The 17,739-nt window shown below is 38.7% G+C and overlaps 1 protein-coding gene across 1 annotated transcript in view; it reads left to right on the plus strand.

The window, feature by feature from the left end:
• cv-c (RhoGTPase activating protein) overlaps window positions 1–17,739 on the plus strand; it is a 206,906-nt gene that overhangs the window by 169,326 nt on the left and 19,841 nt on the right. The window contains exon 9 of the mRNA XM_018545992.1: window positions 13,737–13,900. Coding sequence (XP_018401494.1) covers window positions 13,737–13,900 — 164 coding nt within the window. The remainder of the gene's footprint in view (window positions 1–13,736; window positions 13,901–17,739) is intronic.

The raw sequence follows: 17,739 nt of genomic DNA on the forward strand, positions 1-17,739 counted from the left end.
AATAAGAAGATATAAAGCTCGACGAGCCGTTGGTAGGCTGCCCGTTTCTACCGGGAAGGATATAATTTACCCATGTATTTCGGGAAGTCGCGGGCCGAAGATGTGCACCCCGACGGCTATTTGAAGCGTGCCACCGTGTATTCTCGAGATGAGGAAGCCGATTTCGCGCTCGACAGACGGCTGTCAGCTCGTCTGGCGTCCGATAACGTAATTACGTAAGTACGTCTGCTTAGATCATATCTTTGATAATGTCATTTCCTACTCAGACATTTCCCGAAATAAATTCCGATGGCGATTCCAGAGCTCTTAACTGATTCAATTGACTAGCGCATGTAGGACATGTGAAATAAGATCGTTACATATAGATGTGTTACATAGAATGTTCGAAATAATTTCCGTCAATTTCGTAAGACTGTTAAATGAACGAACATGAAAGGATAGAGTTATATCAAATATATAATCGTAATGTGACATTTCATGTTAAATGCATTCGCTTGTATAACTTGCGTCGGCGATGAACGAATCGCCCAAACGTAATTAACTCCGATGGATAAAGCGGCTCTGTTCAGAGAAATCGCGTAGAATAAATTCGCACGAATACCAAGACGTGATCTACGAGCGAAGTGTTCCTCTTCCTACATTAGCCCTAATCTAAGAATTTTAAACAGACACGTACACCGAATCCCAAATCGACGTCCGAGTTCTAATGGATCTGTGAATCCGGCGAATCGGCTATCTAAGGTTTTGGCAACACGCCAGGAATAGTCCGCGGGGTGCACACATAGATCTCTTTGCCGAAAGGCAAAAGGGGTCTTTGACACATCTGTTGGGGGTGAGCCAACTTGGAAGTGTGGCTAGCGCGCTGTAACGTGCACCTGGATAAACCCGCGTCGCCTCCTTTCTTCGGTACAAAGATTAGTAATGACGATGAGAGAGGATTCCCCCGCCGAGCGAAATCACTGTTTTAATGGAATCGATGAATATAGCCGGCAGGAGGGAGAGAATTACAAAGGAACGACCGGTATAGTCTTAAAGTGCGTGCGCACAGTAGCCAGCGCTTCCACGAATCTCTGTCTTTGTTAACTCAGATCTTCGGTAGGTGGGCCAGGAGATTCGCGGGGATAGATTTTCCGCGCGCGACACAGAAACGCTGCAGCGTCTTTGAGCGGCTAACAAAATACGCGGGGCGATTAACCTCAGCGATATACAGGCGGAATCGATTCCGCCTCTGACGCAAAACGCCGATGAACGTAGCTGATACGCGTCACAATAAGAGAAACCGTAAGGACTCGTATTGAAGAAATTGCTTCAGTCGAATCAATTGTTCTAAATACAATTCGGTTAAAATACCGAGTTTGGATTTTTTTTTTTTTGTTTCTTCACTACTTACGCGATATAGATTTTTTAAATTTATATAGTGCAACGAATATTGAGACTTCAGAGATTTCTATGTGGAGAAAAAAGGAAATGTATAATAATTATGTTTTCCAACGCATCTATAATTAAGTTCGAATTCGCAAAATCAGACTCAAGATCGTATACGAATTTAAAGGGATACGACGAGTTCTGGTTACGCCAGGCACATAGCCTGTATAAATAATCTCGACTAAACTATCACGACACGGGAAATAATCCGCGTCGCCGGCGCATCCATTCCCCGGCGTTCTCCAGTAATAGAATAGAAATTCTCGCTAAATCGCGCTTCCGAGATCTTCCTCTCTCTCTCTCTCTCTCTCTCTCTCTCTCTCTCTCTCTCTCTCTCTCTCTTGCTGGCACCTTCCGCCAGGCTTCGTTCCTGCGCGTATATCTCGCGCAGAAGAAAATGAAATGTAAACTCGCGAGTGGAAACGTAGAACGGACAGATGACACGAAGACACAGTTTCTACGGGCACGAAAACACCGACCATGTCGCTTCCACGAAAGGCGCCTCCATCGTCGTTGGTGGGCCGCAAATAGTCTCGGAATGGATCCCTCGGTAGATGAGAAGGGTTGCGCGAATGTTGCACTTTCCGCCACGCAGTATCTGTCTTCGCGGCCGGCTCCTGATCGCTCCCGGGCTGATGGAGCGAGAAATTCGCACAGACACGATCAGCGCCACTTTAATGCAGCGATCGTCCGCTTCCTCGGACACCGATTGAATCAGCAATGCGTTTCCACGTAACAAGCACGCAGAAATACATCAGAGAAGCTGTATATGCCGTCTTACCTGTATACCGTCGTGTGAGTTAAGCCGACGTTCGGCGTCGTCTCGTTTCACTCGTGATGTTGGCGAATTTACGTGCGACGCCGACGCATGCCTTCACGCGCATTAAGGTCGCCCGAGTTTAATCATGACAATGGACAATAGCATCACTAGCGATTATTCAAATAAGCACTATTTATAATACACACTTGAAGGAGAGTTAAATCCCGCGCGATAATCGCGGAGAAAAGCCGTAATTCTTTCCGCGAGATAAATATTTTGGATATTATGGATATTCTGTAACAACTATAGGTATTCGTCATTTGGTTGAAATGATTCTTGGCACTAGTTTTTTTTTTTTTTTCTATACTATACAGAAGAGTTTGTAATTCGCAGAACTGCTAGCCGTATCCCCAATATAATTTATACTTGTGACGTGCGTCTTCGCGGATCTGTTACGAGAGACATCAAGTCGTGCTAGTGATGGTTGTGGAGAATTTTTTTTCGGAACCTCGCGTGACCCAGTAATCGTTTTTAGAGAAACAACGATCGCCTCTGAGCGCTTTCTCGGGAACCTTTCTTTACATTTGTTTTCTGCTGGCGTTAGCAACGGAAAGATGCTGCGTTGCGGCGCGAAAATTAGACGTGTATTTCGGGCGATCGTAAGCCACGCGCATTCAGGCTTGTCACCCCTTTTAGCTTTCGACGTTAGGGGATTTTCCCGCATTTGCTTTGTATTCAGAGATGTTGCGTTATTTATACGTCACTCGCTTCTCTTTCAAAGATTGCAATTTATTAGTGCTTAGTTACGTATTATGAGATTTTTATTTTAATATAAGGAAAATGTATACAACAAATTTACAAAAATATTTATTACATCAATTCGGCAAAAACATTTTTTAAACAATTCTATTGTGAATTACTTTTTCAATTTATGGGGATTTGAAAGAGATTTTTAAGTTTTCTCATTAACAAATTATACTTTTAACCCTTAAATACTTTTTTATATGTACGGCATATTTAACTTTTTTCTATTTTTTTCAATAAAAGAGTGCGTATTTGTTTGAACCGTTATGCTCCTTAATATCTGGTTTTTAATGAAATTTTTTATAACATTTATTTTTATGAAAATTTATAAGCAATTGAATTAAATGTATCATACATCAGTGCATTGTTCCTACAGTGAGGCGTTTAAGAGTTAATACATATGTATTTAAAAATATTTTTTAATTTTTATTTAAATCAAGATTTTTTTGTTGAATATTTTTTTATCACAAAAAGTCATGGTTTAAAAAAAAAAACTTGTAAAACTCTTTTCGCGCGATCTATTATTAATATTATTTATTAAAAGTATTACTAGTAATATTATATATGAAAAGATTTTACTAAAATATCTAAAACTAACTAGATACAAGTCGGAAAATAATTTTACTGGACCATAAAAATAATTATGTAGGATGCTCAAGCATTACGAGAGAAAAAGTTTTGACATTTTAGCCATCAATTTAAACGCTCGACATAATTATTTTGGTCTAATAAAAAATTTTTCAGACCTGCGTATTCAGCTGAATTTTAAAATACTTCAACAAAACCATTCCTTCCGTTGTACGAAGAAACTTTTATAGTGAAGGAAATGTTAAATTTCGTTGTTAAAATATATTGAATAAGCGTATAAAAATATGAATTACACATATATGTATAAGGGCGACAATAAGCCTCATCTGATGCAATATCGAGACAACTCGACATCGGTCACCGCATCATACATCCGGGGGTATCCGTCTTATTCTCGTACTACTCGGTCGCGCGGAGCGAAGTCGAGTGCAGGGCATGCACCCGTGAAATGCATCTCGGTTGCATCTCTCTCCCCGTTCCCGTTTCTCTCATTCCCCCCCCCTCGGATACGAACACTGGTGCCTCTCACCGTGCACACGCTTCTTCGTGCATTTGTATGTTCGACGACTCTTCCCCTCTTCTGAGACCAGCTGCCCCTCGGGTACGACTTCTTTCTTTCTCCCTCTCTCTCTCCCTCTTTCTCTCTCACCACCTCTTCCTCTGCTGCTCCATCGGCCTCTTCCCTCTCTCAGTCGCACGTTTGGTAGAGTTGTTCTTCGTGTGCCCGAGCCTCTCTTCTATATCGCTGCGCTACGCGCCGACGACCGCTAGTGGAGAGCCGACCGGCGGAAGAGTCACTACGTTCGCTCGGAATTACAATCGCTCGTCATTCATCGCTCATTGCTCCAAATCGCATGGCACTTCGAGTTGCGTGCGCCAGGTCGTGACCCAGGGTGCGAACAGGACGAGACTTTTCGAGATAAACGTCTCAGTGTGCCAACATCGAGGTGGAAGGCCAGTAATCCGATCGATGCCCGCAAGTGCAGTAGCATCGTCGAGAGAGCACTTAATCATTTGCAGTGATTGAAAAGAACTTCGAATGTCGTGGAAACGCAACGGTGGTGGAAAAGCGTGCGAGTGGCTGACAATTTAAAGGGACGATTTATTGTAAGTGACAAGTGCGACAGAATAGCTGTTTTTTTTCAATAGCTGTTTGATGATGACTAATCAGACGTAACTCGGATGCGATACAAATTTCAAGTAAACACATATATGTATCGATGCTCTTATTTCTATCGCGGGTATCACGGGTGTCGATGACCGAAGACCGCCAGCTGAAATCGCAATCGATAAAGTTTGACGGGGCGGAAAAATATTGATACGCGTGATCTGTGTCATTCGATCACCGAGAATCAATAATTCGGTTCTCCGTAAAATTGCGTGCTCTCTACGCGATTTGCGGATCATCTGCAGAACTGTGGAATTTTCACTGCGCGGAGAGAGAGAGAGAGAGACTCCTCGGTAGCGGAGCGATTAAGATCGATCTCTGGATCTGGGCGTAGATCTCGTGTAAGGCGCGCCTAGTAGTCGGCGACGCGATCGATCGATCGTGCTACCATGACTGTGTGGGTGAGAGATTAGGAGTTGGCTGGTAGCCATGAGTCGCGTCGGATTCCTCACGTTCGTGTGACAGCGAAGAGGGATATTTCGCCGTTTCCGTGGAGAGGAGAAGTTCGTCGCCCGGTGCGGTCACGGATGTGCCGACGGTGCCTCAGCGGAGACATGAAAGGTAAACAGGACGTCGTCGGCGCGTTAATCGACAATCGGTCTCACAATATCGTCTGATTTACGCCTTTTGTAATTTATTTCGTCTACGAGCACGGTTTATAGCTTTTATCTTATCTCTCGGCTCTTCGGTGTGTGCTCGACATTTTGTTCCCGTGTCGAGCGCTACACGCTCCATCGGGCAATATAATGTCGCAACATTCCGGACCGGGATCACCGCCAGGCCGACCGAGAATTGAAAATTTTGCAACGATTCCATGCTTAAACGATAAAATCCATGAATTTTGCAAGCGAGCCCTCTTGACGAAACGAAATGTTCTATTGAGTCCCGTTAACTACTCGTGTAAACGTGAATGTATTTTTTCGCGCGTTTTAACGACTTTACCATGCAAATCCTAGACTTTTTTTCCTCTGATGTCATTCAGGATTTGTACCGTTTGCACCTTGCTTTTAAATTTTTTAGTTTAAATATTGCTGATATATTTAAACTTTATTTAAAAACTACCGTTTTTTTTACTGATACTTGTTTAATTTTCCAAGATTGTGCATATGTGCCATTGTACAACAATTCGTAATTATTAATACACTTAGTGCTAAATCGCCTGATATCAAGATACTCACTGTAGAATTAGAATATGCGATAATAATCATTTATTTTATTAATAATATATATTTTGAATTTCAAATTAATTAAAAATAATTCTGAATAATATCGAATGGAACAATGTAGTATTATGAATTGTGAGAACGACAGGACGTCGCGCAAACGTCACGCACGTCTAATTAAAAAAGTTACGTTGGAAAAGATTACGGAAAATAGTCCGTGTGCGCTCGTATTTTCACGTAGGAGTGAACGCCCATTGATACGTATCATCCTGCCGCAGCAAACCACGCAAAAATCACGATAATTAGTTTGCCCGCGGCGTAATAATCGCGAGTGAAGTCACCCGTATCTAAAAGGACAATCTTATGTCATAACGCTGCGATACGTGGGCGTAATTATAGTCCGACTGCAAATAAAAACGCTCGTCCTTCGTTTAGTATCGACATCGACTATCCTGCGACGAAGATCCTTCCATATACTGATATAACGTCTGCGCGATTCGAGCCTCCTCTCGACCATTACGTAAACGCGTATCAAAATTCATGGCGTATACTTCGATGCTGTTACACGAATCCAGTTTTAAATGTAACATAACATGATCGTGGGAAAAGATAATTTATCGGAAACGAGATGAGATCGAACCTATTACCTAATCACGAATTATCGCGTGAATTCAGGTTAAAAATTAAGCAAAAAATGTAATTGCAGAGAGAAAATATAAAATTTTTTAAATAATAATTCAATAAAAAGAATAAAATAAGACTACTGAAATCGTAACTTAGAAATTAATAATTATCTGATAAAACTAATCAATTATTAACTAATTTAATTTGTGATATTATTTCAGCTTCAGTTTATAATTGCGTTTCAAAATCCGACAGTAATTGACGCGCAGTTTGTATAACTGAAAGATATATTTAAAATTTATGTATAAATATTATTAGGCATTAAGATCTAGTCTCGATCATATCGGACTCTTTTTTATTTATTTGATAATATTATTATTATTAGTTTCTATTATTTGAATTTATGATGATTAAAAAAATATATATATTACACATATGTATAATTTTGAATTTATTTTTACACTTTTTATTATGTTTTTATAATAAATAGAATACGATTCAATTTGCTTTATGTAGATAAATCTATTCCTGACTGTGTCTAGTCATTAATTTTTTATTTTTTAATTTGATTTGATTGAATGTGGGACGTTATTTGATAGCGTACATTAATAGAGTGACATTTCATTAAAAGTGATGTTTTCACGATAAACAATACAATATTCTACAATAGCATTTGACATACAATTTATATCGTAACATAATAACAATTGTAGCGCGTATAATAACGTTCACAAATTTAATATCTCCGCAAACGATAGATGCAACCCTTATAATAGTGTTACGATATAATTGATGAATTTTCGATATACACACAGCTTCGCAATTCTGCGAGAGTACCGTTCCATAACTCATTCATAATTATTTTAATAAACTCTGTATAGTGGAATAAAATTAAACAGTATTAAAGCAAAATACAATCAATTATCCACAGATTTTGTTATTCGATATAATCACAATTTTCGACATCGTGTTATTCTAGCGAATTTTTATTACAATTTAACTAAAAATATTGCTAAATTTATTTTCACAGTTTTGCGAATATCATCGCAGTTTGCAGAAAGATATGTTGATGCAGTTTTTATGCGCAGTTTAATGCATGTACTGTACTATGCACATATAAACATATTTGCGTCATTGTGTTTAAAATGCTGTGCTGGCGGAGAAATCAAATTTCGCAAAAAAAAATAGCAAGGCTGGTATCATTTTACACAACGATTAGTCGTAAACAAATTCGCGAATATGATCGCATAATGTTCGTATCGCGATCGTGAAATGCAATAATTTTTTGTACGAATCGAGCCACAGCGCGTGTGATTGCAATCGCGCGCGTTTAAAACGTTTGTTCGTGCGCTCGCCTGCACTCGTTTGATTATTTACTCGTGATTACGGATTTATCATCAGTTTTGTAATAATGAGGCAGACATTGCCGCGTCTCGTTGGCGTCACCGCAACCCTCGCGGGGGCAAATGTCGTGAACGCGACGGATACGATACAGTATCAAGGGTTGCATTCTTTCATCGCTGACGCATAGCGCCAGGAATTTCTGAGTTTGCACAGATAACACGGCGCAGCTACTTCAGATTATTTTTATCTAATCCATTCTCTATTTACTTCCATACATATTTGCATGACTCGCAAAAAAAAAAAACACTTGATTTAGAATTGAAAATTGATCTTCTTTAAAAAAATATTAATTTAATTAATTTAAAAATTAGTTATTACATAAACGGAGAGAATACATTTCTTGTATTAATCACTAACAATAAGATAATTAACATTGAACATTAAAATTATTGAATATGTGCTGCTTATAATATAATACTTACATTAAATTATTTTTTTATTGAGAATTTTGATTTTTTCTGTATGAATAAATGCCATATGAACATAATCCAAGTGTTCATGTCATCTGTGCATTTATTCGCGCGATTTATACATGCCCTAACGCAGCTCGGAGAGCTTGATTTAAATATTTCCGCGCGAGTTCGAAATTAATAATTGTTTCATTATCGTTAATAATAACCTCTCGACACAACGTGATTGTGTGAGAGATAATCATTAGCTCTCGCCAACTCTCCGACAAATTTTCCTTCGAACTGCGATTCAATAATCCATAAGGCCTTTAATTAGGTATTCGAAAATGAAAAAGAAGGTACTGGTCGGAAAAATGTTATACCGCTCGTTCGAGAATCGCACCGATTCCAGCGCGGAGCACCTCGCTAAAGGGGTCGAAATACAGCCTTAATTCTCCGCAAGCTGACTCGGGCGTTTAATCGTCGTGATAAATTAATACCGGCGAACACGTTTGCGCGCCTCCCATTTGATTTGTTGATCAGAGTCGTCGTGCGTGTGGTATACAAGTGTACATGTATACGTGTACATACGTGCGCCTATTTGACTCGTTAGAAACGTGAATCTCGAACGATGTTAGGTTTCGCACGGTGAGTCAGTAGAGCTGACCGTTGCTCGAGTCGTGGCTCCCATAAACATGTCACGGCGCAATGCAGCCGGACAGGAGACATTGCGACGCGCGATGCAGCGACCCACATGCCAAAAACGGGAAGAGGAATGGCACGAAACCGGCCAGCGGGCCGTCCTAACTGCAAAGTTGCATTTACGCCCTCGAAGAATTCACGACGCGAACAGCTGATGCCCCTCATGTATATACGAAGGCATCTGGCGAACAACGGTTGCTATTCAAACCACTAGGTTCGTTGATGCGCTGGCCTGGTTATAGCAATGTTTTCTTTTAAATACAATTAGATACATATTTCAGTATTGGAAAACAACACATTTAATTTCGTAAAATCAATTTTTAAATTATTTTTAATATCACAAAATGTATTTTTTTATTGTAATATTTTAATACAACTTAAAAGCTTAGAATTTAAAACTTCGACACATACCTTCTTTAAAGTTTCTTTAATATAAAAATCACGTGAGGAAAGGCGGCGCGGCGTATTGCGTGACTATAAGTATTTATGCTGGCAACGTTTATTAAGGGTTAAGGACGATCGATCGATATTTATCGTATTATATCAACACATTCACTTCAATTACCTAATACTAACAGCCGTAGCAGTGGTATCGATAATATAATTACATAACACTGGCGTGAGCAATTAGGATACTAGGCGTGAGAGGGACTTATATGAGACGGTATGGGACTTTCACTTTTTGCAATGCGCGTGGGAGACAAGTGGCTTTATAAAACTTTAATTTAATTTGTGCGTGCGGACTGCGCGGCTCGGTCCACTGCCGCAGCCTACAAACGGATTCCGAGCGACGTAACCGCCACAGCGACCCAGATGCCAAAAGTGGGAAGAAGAAATGCTACAGCTTGGTAAACGATAAGGTCGATTCTCTTAAACTATCATATATATAAACACGTTCCCTTCGTTGCGGCAACGCGATTGTGCAACTCTCTTTAAACGTATCTTATACTGAAAATATAAACTTGTACTCACAAATTCTCGTGAATTTTACGCGGAACAATCAGGAAAAATGATTTGAAATAAACTACCACAAAGTCACCGTAAAACATTCGTTAACATCTATACATGTTTAAAAGAGATGATTTCTTTTCGAGATCATATTATACATTCGAGTAATATCGAATACATGATTGTAAAAGCTTTGAAACTATCAGCTCTAAACTGACAGCTCTAATACGTCGGCAGATCTGGCGAACGCGAGAATTTATGCACGCACACGTGCGTGCGTGTTTAGGTACAAACGTACGTATATATACGTGCATGGTACCACGTGCAAAGTGTACGATTGATCATAACTCAGACGAGTTCTCGCGATCGAAGCGCACTATGAATAGTAGCTAATTGACCCAGTTGAACCCGAGTCGGTCGGCGCAAGGCACGATATAAATACCGATACTGATACCGCTCATCGAACACGTATATACGGGAATCACGCGACTCGCGTGCACACACGCGGGCCACACACGCGCACATACGTGATCCTCGCAAGGATATTACCGCGGGTCGTGTCCACGGAGGATCTCCTCGACCGATCCTTCGTGGAATTCCAGCGACGCGACCGAATGTGGGTGTCGTGTCTGACGATCGGCGTGATAAATTAAGGATGTGATCCCGATCGATCACATCGCCATTCTTGGCCCGATACGCCGCCAGATAAATTTATCAAGTCGTTCGCCGAGTGAATTTTTCTGTCTCGCGAACGACAACGAGTTGCCATTATAAAATTGATCCTTTTTTTGACCTTGGTAAAGAAGATGTGTGTGAAAAATGAGAATGGGAAAGGACGGAACGAAAAAGAGAAACATAAAATATCTTCCACAAGGCAGACGAGATTTACTCAATCCCTTAATGGCAAGGTCAGGGTGTGACTTACGACTTCGTCAGTCAAACAGTTTGTTGTCTTATTGCAATTATTTGAAGTCAATTAGTAAAGTATTGTATTTTTTCTGTAAATAAAAATAAATAGATGAAAAGACATTTTATTACTCAATATTAAACATAGACTATGTGTTATTATTTACTTTCTTTTACCTATATTTTATTAGATGAAAAAGACTGGATTCAAATCCGACCTCGCTTCTCCGAGGTTGCTGTCTGAAAATCCACCTTGCCATTACAGGATTAACATGCGTCAATAGCAACCATTTTTTTTTTTACAGCAGCAAACAAACAGATCGGTATTTGCTGCTGGTCATTATCGTGATGCCGACGAGTGAAAGTTCACATGTTAATTGATTCGTCAGACGAGCAACGTATACATGGTCTGTGAGTTTCCCAATAAAACATGATTAGTTTGTAACTAGTATATCCAGGAAGCGAACGCCGATCATTAACTCGAATCTATCGATAACATCATAAAATCCTTAGCGAACGGTAGGAAGTATATCGACTTGTGATGCGTAGCTGGCGAAAGATATAAATATAAAGATATGCACATGTGTGCAATGAATCAAATCATTCTTCATCGAATAACATTGACACAAGCGTCATTCTGTATTCTCATCGATTGACACTCTTTATTGGGATGCGGAACTGCTTGCCATATCTTAGTCTCGAGATACATATTTTACACTTTTATATAACCTCGGAAAGCTCAATAAATTTCTCGGTGAGAATTTTTGCGTGTTTCGCATTCAGTATATGTCAAATCACCGTATGCGGTGAATGATAATGTGAACCTGAGATGAAAATTGCTACGGCAGTTTATAGTCGTTAGACAACACGTTTATCGTATTCGAAGTACGTTACTCGGTTACTGCAAAAACTTCTAGCACGGCGTGAAGAAATGTTAACGATTGGAAAATACGAATGCGCGTTTAAGCGTTTCGAAGAAGGAGCGAATAAGTGTACAACGTCGATAGATAACCGGTTAATTTATTCGCTATCAAGTAACATTAGAGACTGCTCGAAGTCATTAATCATCTTTACGCTTTAATAAGTGAAAATAAACGCGGCTGAAATACGCGCACTTATAGTTCCCACAGTAGACGGAATTTGTTTTAATTACCAAGCTTGTTTACGAGAAACTCTAATTTCCTTAATGGAGCATTACGGCAATGCCCTCTCTCTTTGGTATTTTTTGCGAACGGATAAATGAGGTGGAATAATATTTTCGATATAACTAACGTACATACACTCTTTCATGAGAAATTAAATTGTTGGTCCCACGAAAACGTTTGCTGTTGCTTATTAAAGAACCGTCCTACTTTAAGGGTCGAATCGATTCTCGAATCCCGGTTAAAGATTATAGATCCAAGATCTAGTTCAGAAGATCTAGGCCAACGTTGCGCAAATCGTGACAGAAATCTTCCGAACTTTTACGAAAGATCACAGTGATCATGACATATTTACGAAGAAATTCTAGAGACGTAGCATAGCGTTTATTTTCCGAAGTCATACCACAACATTTAACAAATTTCGTGTGCAACGCAAGATAGCCACATAGCTACAGAGAGTTTGTAAGTTTTCGTATAGTTTTACATTTCAATTTTTTTTTTTTTACATAATTTTATTAATTTTTTTCTCTCGTGATAAAATAAGTACAAAGAAATATTTCTGTTTAATATTAAAAATCCGTCATTTAATTGAATTTTAATAAAATTTATAAGATAGTATAAGAAATTAATTATAGAAAAAATTTTAGACATAAAATTTAATAGCATATTATAATGTAGAAATTATGTAGAAATAAAACGCGCATTTCTACTTTTTTATCTTGAATTCAAACGTTTTGTGAAAGAAATACAAAAAGAATTGAACAGCGCGACAACGGTATAATCATGTGATGGGTCTTCTCCGAATTCACGGGGAGATTAATGTTCATGGACGAAATGGACATAGATTTGGTTCATTCACAGCGTACTGCACGCATTTAGCGTATTCGACAAAAATGCCTTATTGGATTGAATTTTAATTAAATTTACAAGATAATATAAGGAATTAATTATAATTAGACATATAAAATTTAGTATAATGTCATATAGAAATAAAATATGTGTTGCTATCTTTTTTTTATTTCAAACTGTAAACGTATTGTAAAAAAAAAAAATACAAGAAGAATTGAGCGGCATGTCAACGGTACAATCATCATGTGATGAGCCTTCTTTGAATTCACGAGAAGATTAATGTCTTTGGACTAAATGGATATGGATTTGGTTCATTCACAGTATACTTCTATATGCATTTAGCATATTTGTTTATACAAACATAACATTTCAGTTGAATTCAATTAAATTTACATGTTTTAAGAAATTTAAAAAAAATTTTAGACATTATAGAATTTAGTGGAGTAATAATAATCGTACAGAAATGAAACGTGCATTTTTACTTTTTTATTCGAATTTAAATTTTTGTACAAAAGAAGATACAAGAAGAAGATTGAGCGGCACAACAACTGCACAATCAATGCGATGAACCCTCTTCGAACTCACGAGGAGATTAATGCCCATGGACTAAATGGACATAGGTTTAGGCCATTCATGGCGTATACCTGTACGTGTTTAGCGCATTCGATAATAATTGAACGACTCTGAATGCGCCGTTACAACAAACAAACGCGGTTGATATGATGGACGTTTTTGACGATCAAATATCGCTGCGATGTACTTTTCGTTTACGTAAATACGCGCGTAAGCACGATACCTTATCCTATCCCGTGATAATCGAACGCGTGAAACGAAGAATGACGATCCACTATCTTCGTGTTTCAGACTATCAGTTTCCGATTGACGTTTCCGGCGTAGCCAAGGACCACCCTTTCCTCGAGGCCGACTCGCTGCAGAGTCTTTTCCGACGTCTGCACGCCCTTAATCGTTGCGCCAATATGAAACTCGACACGCATCATACGCACCACAGCACGAGCCACGGCAAAAGCGTGAGTACACATCGAATTACACGATACAAAGCACGTACGGGAAGCGTTATGCAAACGCGCGGATGCGCGGAGATGTGACGAGGCATTTCAATGAGAGTTCAATTAATCTTATTGGAATTCAGCCAAATTGTATTACTATCGATTGTCGCATTTTACGTAACTCTCGTTCTAAAGAGATTCGCAGGAATTACTTTTACACTATTTTTTGCTCTAACTCTCTGCACTTATTTTCCTTTTCTTCACAATTTCTATCTTTTGAAGTTCTCGTCGCATCTTTCGCTCTCTCGGGAATTTCCCAATAGACGATGAGATTTAGAGGAGATCTCAAAACGGAAATGTCAGATTAGGCTGGAGGTCAGTTAGAGGAGACGAGGGTAGCTATTTAAATATTTCTTAGAATTCCATGGTCACAGTGGAACGATTCGAATGTCACGTCCTATAAAAGTTTTTTTAGTGATTTCGTGCGCGCGGATTTCCTATGTTATTAATGTTTACCGTTTGTTTGATATATAATATACGTATATTGTTTTAGACAGCCGCTGACATATTTTATTTACTTCCTAACTCAAACTTTAAATTCGAACAAATATAGCAATTATTGTCTATCGCGTCTGAGAATCACGCTATTTATTATTTGCATCTATTTATATATTAAACTCGGACTGCTTTTCTTTCGAAAACGTCGTTCTATTTCTATATTTATCCCTATTCTGGTTCTAGCCAAGAAGACAAGAATGACACTTATGTTAGCACACACTATGTGGCCTTAAAAAAAAAACAGCCTAAATTAATATATAAATAGATGCACATATTGAATAATACTATTATAAAATTGCTTATATTTGCTAGATTTTTAAGGGTTTAAAGTAAGAAACATAAAATATGTTAACCCCATCTCATTGATATTCTAGCTTGGTAATCTATGGTATATGATATATCGAGCCACTATTATGGCTTTTATGACACGTTCGCACATATGGTCATTGCTATGCTGGACGAAAGCATCCGTGCTATTCCTACGACTATCCGTGGAACAGTGGGTAAACGAATGGAATAGCAATTAACGATTGTCACGTGACGGGGATAAACTCGTAGTTAATTACTTTGGAAAGCGCGCGTTGGAGTACGCAATTGAATGTATCGTAACGATGTTTGTCATGAATAACAATATACACGTAGTAATTTGAAAAACTTTTGAAATTTATCATTTTTTTTATTATTGCAAATGTCATTTGTAACTTAGAGACAATTCGATGTTATACTTTCAATGAATTGGATGTTTTTAAATATATAAAAATCTATCTGACAGATCATAACTGAAAAGTGTTTCTGCATTTCTTCGTATTTCTACGAATATTTTGTTTCGCACATCGATGAGATAATCAGCCGTATTATTGTATGAGCGGTCGGAGTGCAATGACCTACAATCATGTCATTCTGACTTCACCATCGCGTACCACGTGGATTAAATACAGCTGATCCGAAATAAGCGCAGCGAATCTACGAGTCGGCCGGTGATCATGAAGATCAATCTGTGCGAATTACCGAGTGGGAGTATTACTAGGCTGCTCTCTCGAGGAAGTATTTCACCGTAACTCTGGTGAAGAAGCACGCATCGCAAATCAGAGTTAAAAGCATTTCGACGAAGTCTAAATCAATTATATCCGGCTCGGTCGACCGAGATCGCGTGGATCGATCCGTGCGATATCGCGAAAGGAGAATCGATCGGATTCATACACGTGTAAAATGTACCGACGCCACAAAAGAGATGATATCATGGCAAATCGATCGTGTCTTTGTAGACGCTGAGTTTCGACATTGATTTGTGTATCATATCGTGTATCGATCTTGGTTTTGAGAAGCGGTGAATAATGGATCGATCGGCCGCGGTTGCACTCCATCGATAAGCTCCTTGGAGTTTGCTCTATCGCGCGTGACGAACCGAAAGCAGGCTATTATCCGGTCGTCCGTATGCCGATATTTTTCTGTAGAAAGATATTAACTTTCCGAAGAGAGTTGCTCTTCGGTGAGGTCAATTCATGTAACAGTGTCCCAGATGTACCGATCGATAACTTGAAAAAAAATTTATTTACATTCTCTTTGTTGGACGATATATTTATTATAGTATAAAATTTTATTCTTAGTAAGACTTATTTTTCAAGTTGTTGATTTGGTTTCTATTTTTCGGTATGTCTGGAACATTTTACGTAAAAGCACGCTTTCCTTTTTGCTGCATAACATAACCTACCAAACAAAGATTATTTACCGGTGTGAAGCTGGCCCCCCAATATTAAAGAATCGATTTTTTTCTTCATGCATTCGTTTGCTCATCGTTTGCTCACGAATGCTCAGTTGAAATATCCGTTTGCTCACCTTTGGTTCGAAAGATATATACGAAAATTATGTTTTGGGGGGCCAACTTCACCCTAGCCCCCCAATATTAAAGAATCGATTTTTTTCTTCATGCATTCGTTTGCTCATCGTTTGCTCACGAATGCTCAGCTGGAATTTTCGTTTGCTCACCCTTAGTTCAAAAGATTTGTGAGCAAACGAATGCATGAAGAAAACAATTTTTTAATTCGATACCAAAACTTAATTTTCTTGTATCTTTTGAACTAAGGATGAGCAAACGAAAATTCCAACTGAGCATTCGTGAGCAAACAATGAGCAAACGAATGCGTCAAGAAAAAAAATCGATTTTTTAATATTGGGAGACCAGCTTCACACGGGTGGATTATTTTTTCATTATTAGGATCTGTTGCAACTGACACTAAAAAAAAAAACTTTGAAATAATGGATAGATGGAACTACATACAGTATTGATCGTGATCAACGACTTTCACGCCTATAAAGGGCTCACGCATATGCGTGCACATGCGTACTTGCCAGCAACAGCTGCGACAAGTGGTGAGCTCTTATCCGGAAGCCGGATCGTTACACACGATTGTATGTTTAATAAATAGAAAATTTATCTGGCGATCGCGCGCGAAACGAGCCGCGGAAAAAACTGGCGCGAGGTTTTTCAAACAAATGTCCTTAGATGGGGAGAAAGCGCGTTTTACGCGCACGCGTTCAGTATGAATGAATATACGTACGCGAAGCGCCTGCTGACGCGCGAAAGTCTCGCCAAATTTGTAGCCACGGTGACTCGCAAGATGTTGCGAGGCCGATTAGATGACTGTCAGATCGTCGCCTTTCTGAGCAAAGAATATCTGTTACGAGTATATTTGTGCATACGTCGAATATATTGTAACATTTTATGCTTATGAAATGAAACATTTTCGATTTTGTTCGAAATGTATTCGATTTTAATCGAAGAAATTATAAATATCCTTTACGTTAACTCTTGCGTGATAATATATAAGAAAAATATAATTTTTGAATATAAATATTAGAACTGTAACGTGTATGAGTTTGTTAGTCTCATTTGATACGAGACAAGCAAACTTCAAATTTTTTATGTAAAAATGAATATATATACATATAGTAAAGAATTTGATAAAAAAAATTTTCAGATTTCAGCGAAATGTTAAAGTTCTAAGAAGATTATAGAAGTTCTCCAGAGTTGTTAAACTGCAAAAGTAAACACGTTAATAGTTATGACGCGTTTAATTTTAACTAGATTAAGCGTTCTCTAGCAATGGAACGTTGAAAGGGTATTTGTGGCCACTGAGTTGAAATTAATCAAAATGTACCGAGCAGAAAATGTTACGACGCGCGATATCATCGCAAAGAAAAGTGTCAAGTTCATAAAGCGGTTTATTTTCTGCCTATGTCTTACTATTTTATTATCACATTGACCTAGTTTACGCCCAAGGCCCATTGATTCTCGCGCGTAA

The sequence above is a fragment of the Cyphomyrmex costatus genome, unplaced genomic scaffold (genome assembly GCF_001594065.2).
Source record: "Cyphomyrmex costatus isolate MS0001 unplaced genomic scaffold, Ccosl1.0 scaffold51, whole genome shotgun sequence".
Classification (NCBI taxonomy): domain Eukaryota; kingdom Metazoa; phylum Arthropoda; class Insecta; order Hymenoptera; family Formicidae; genus Cyphomyrmex; species Cyphomyrmex costatus.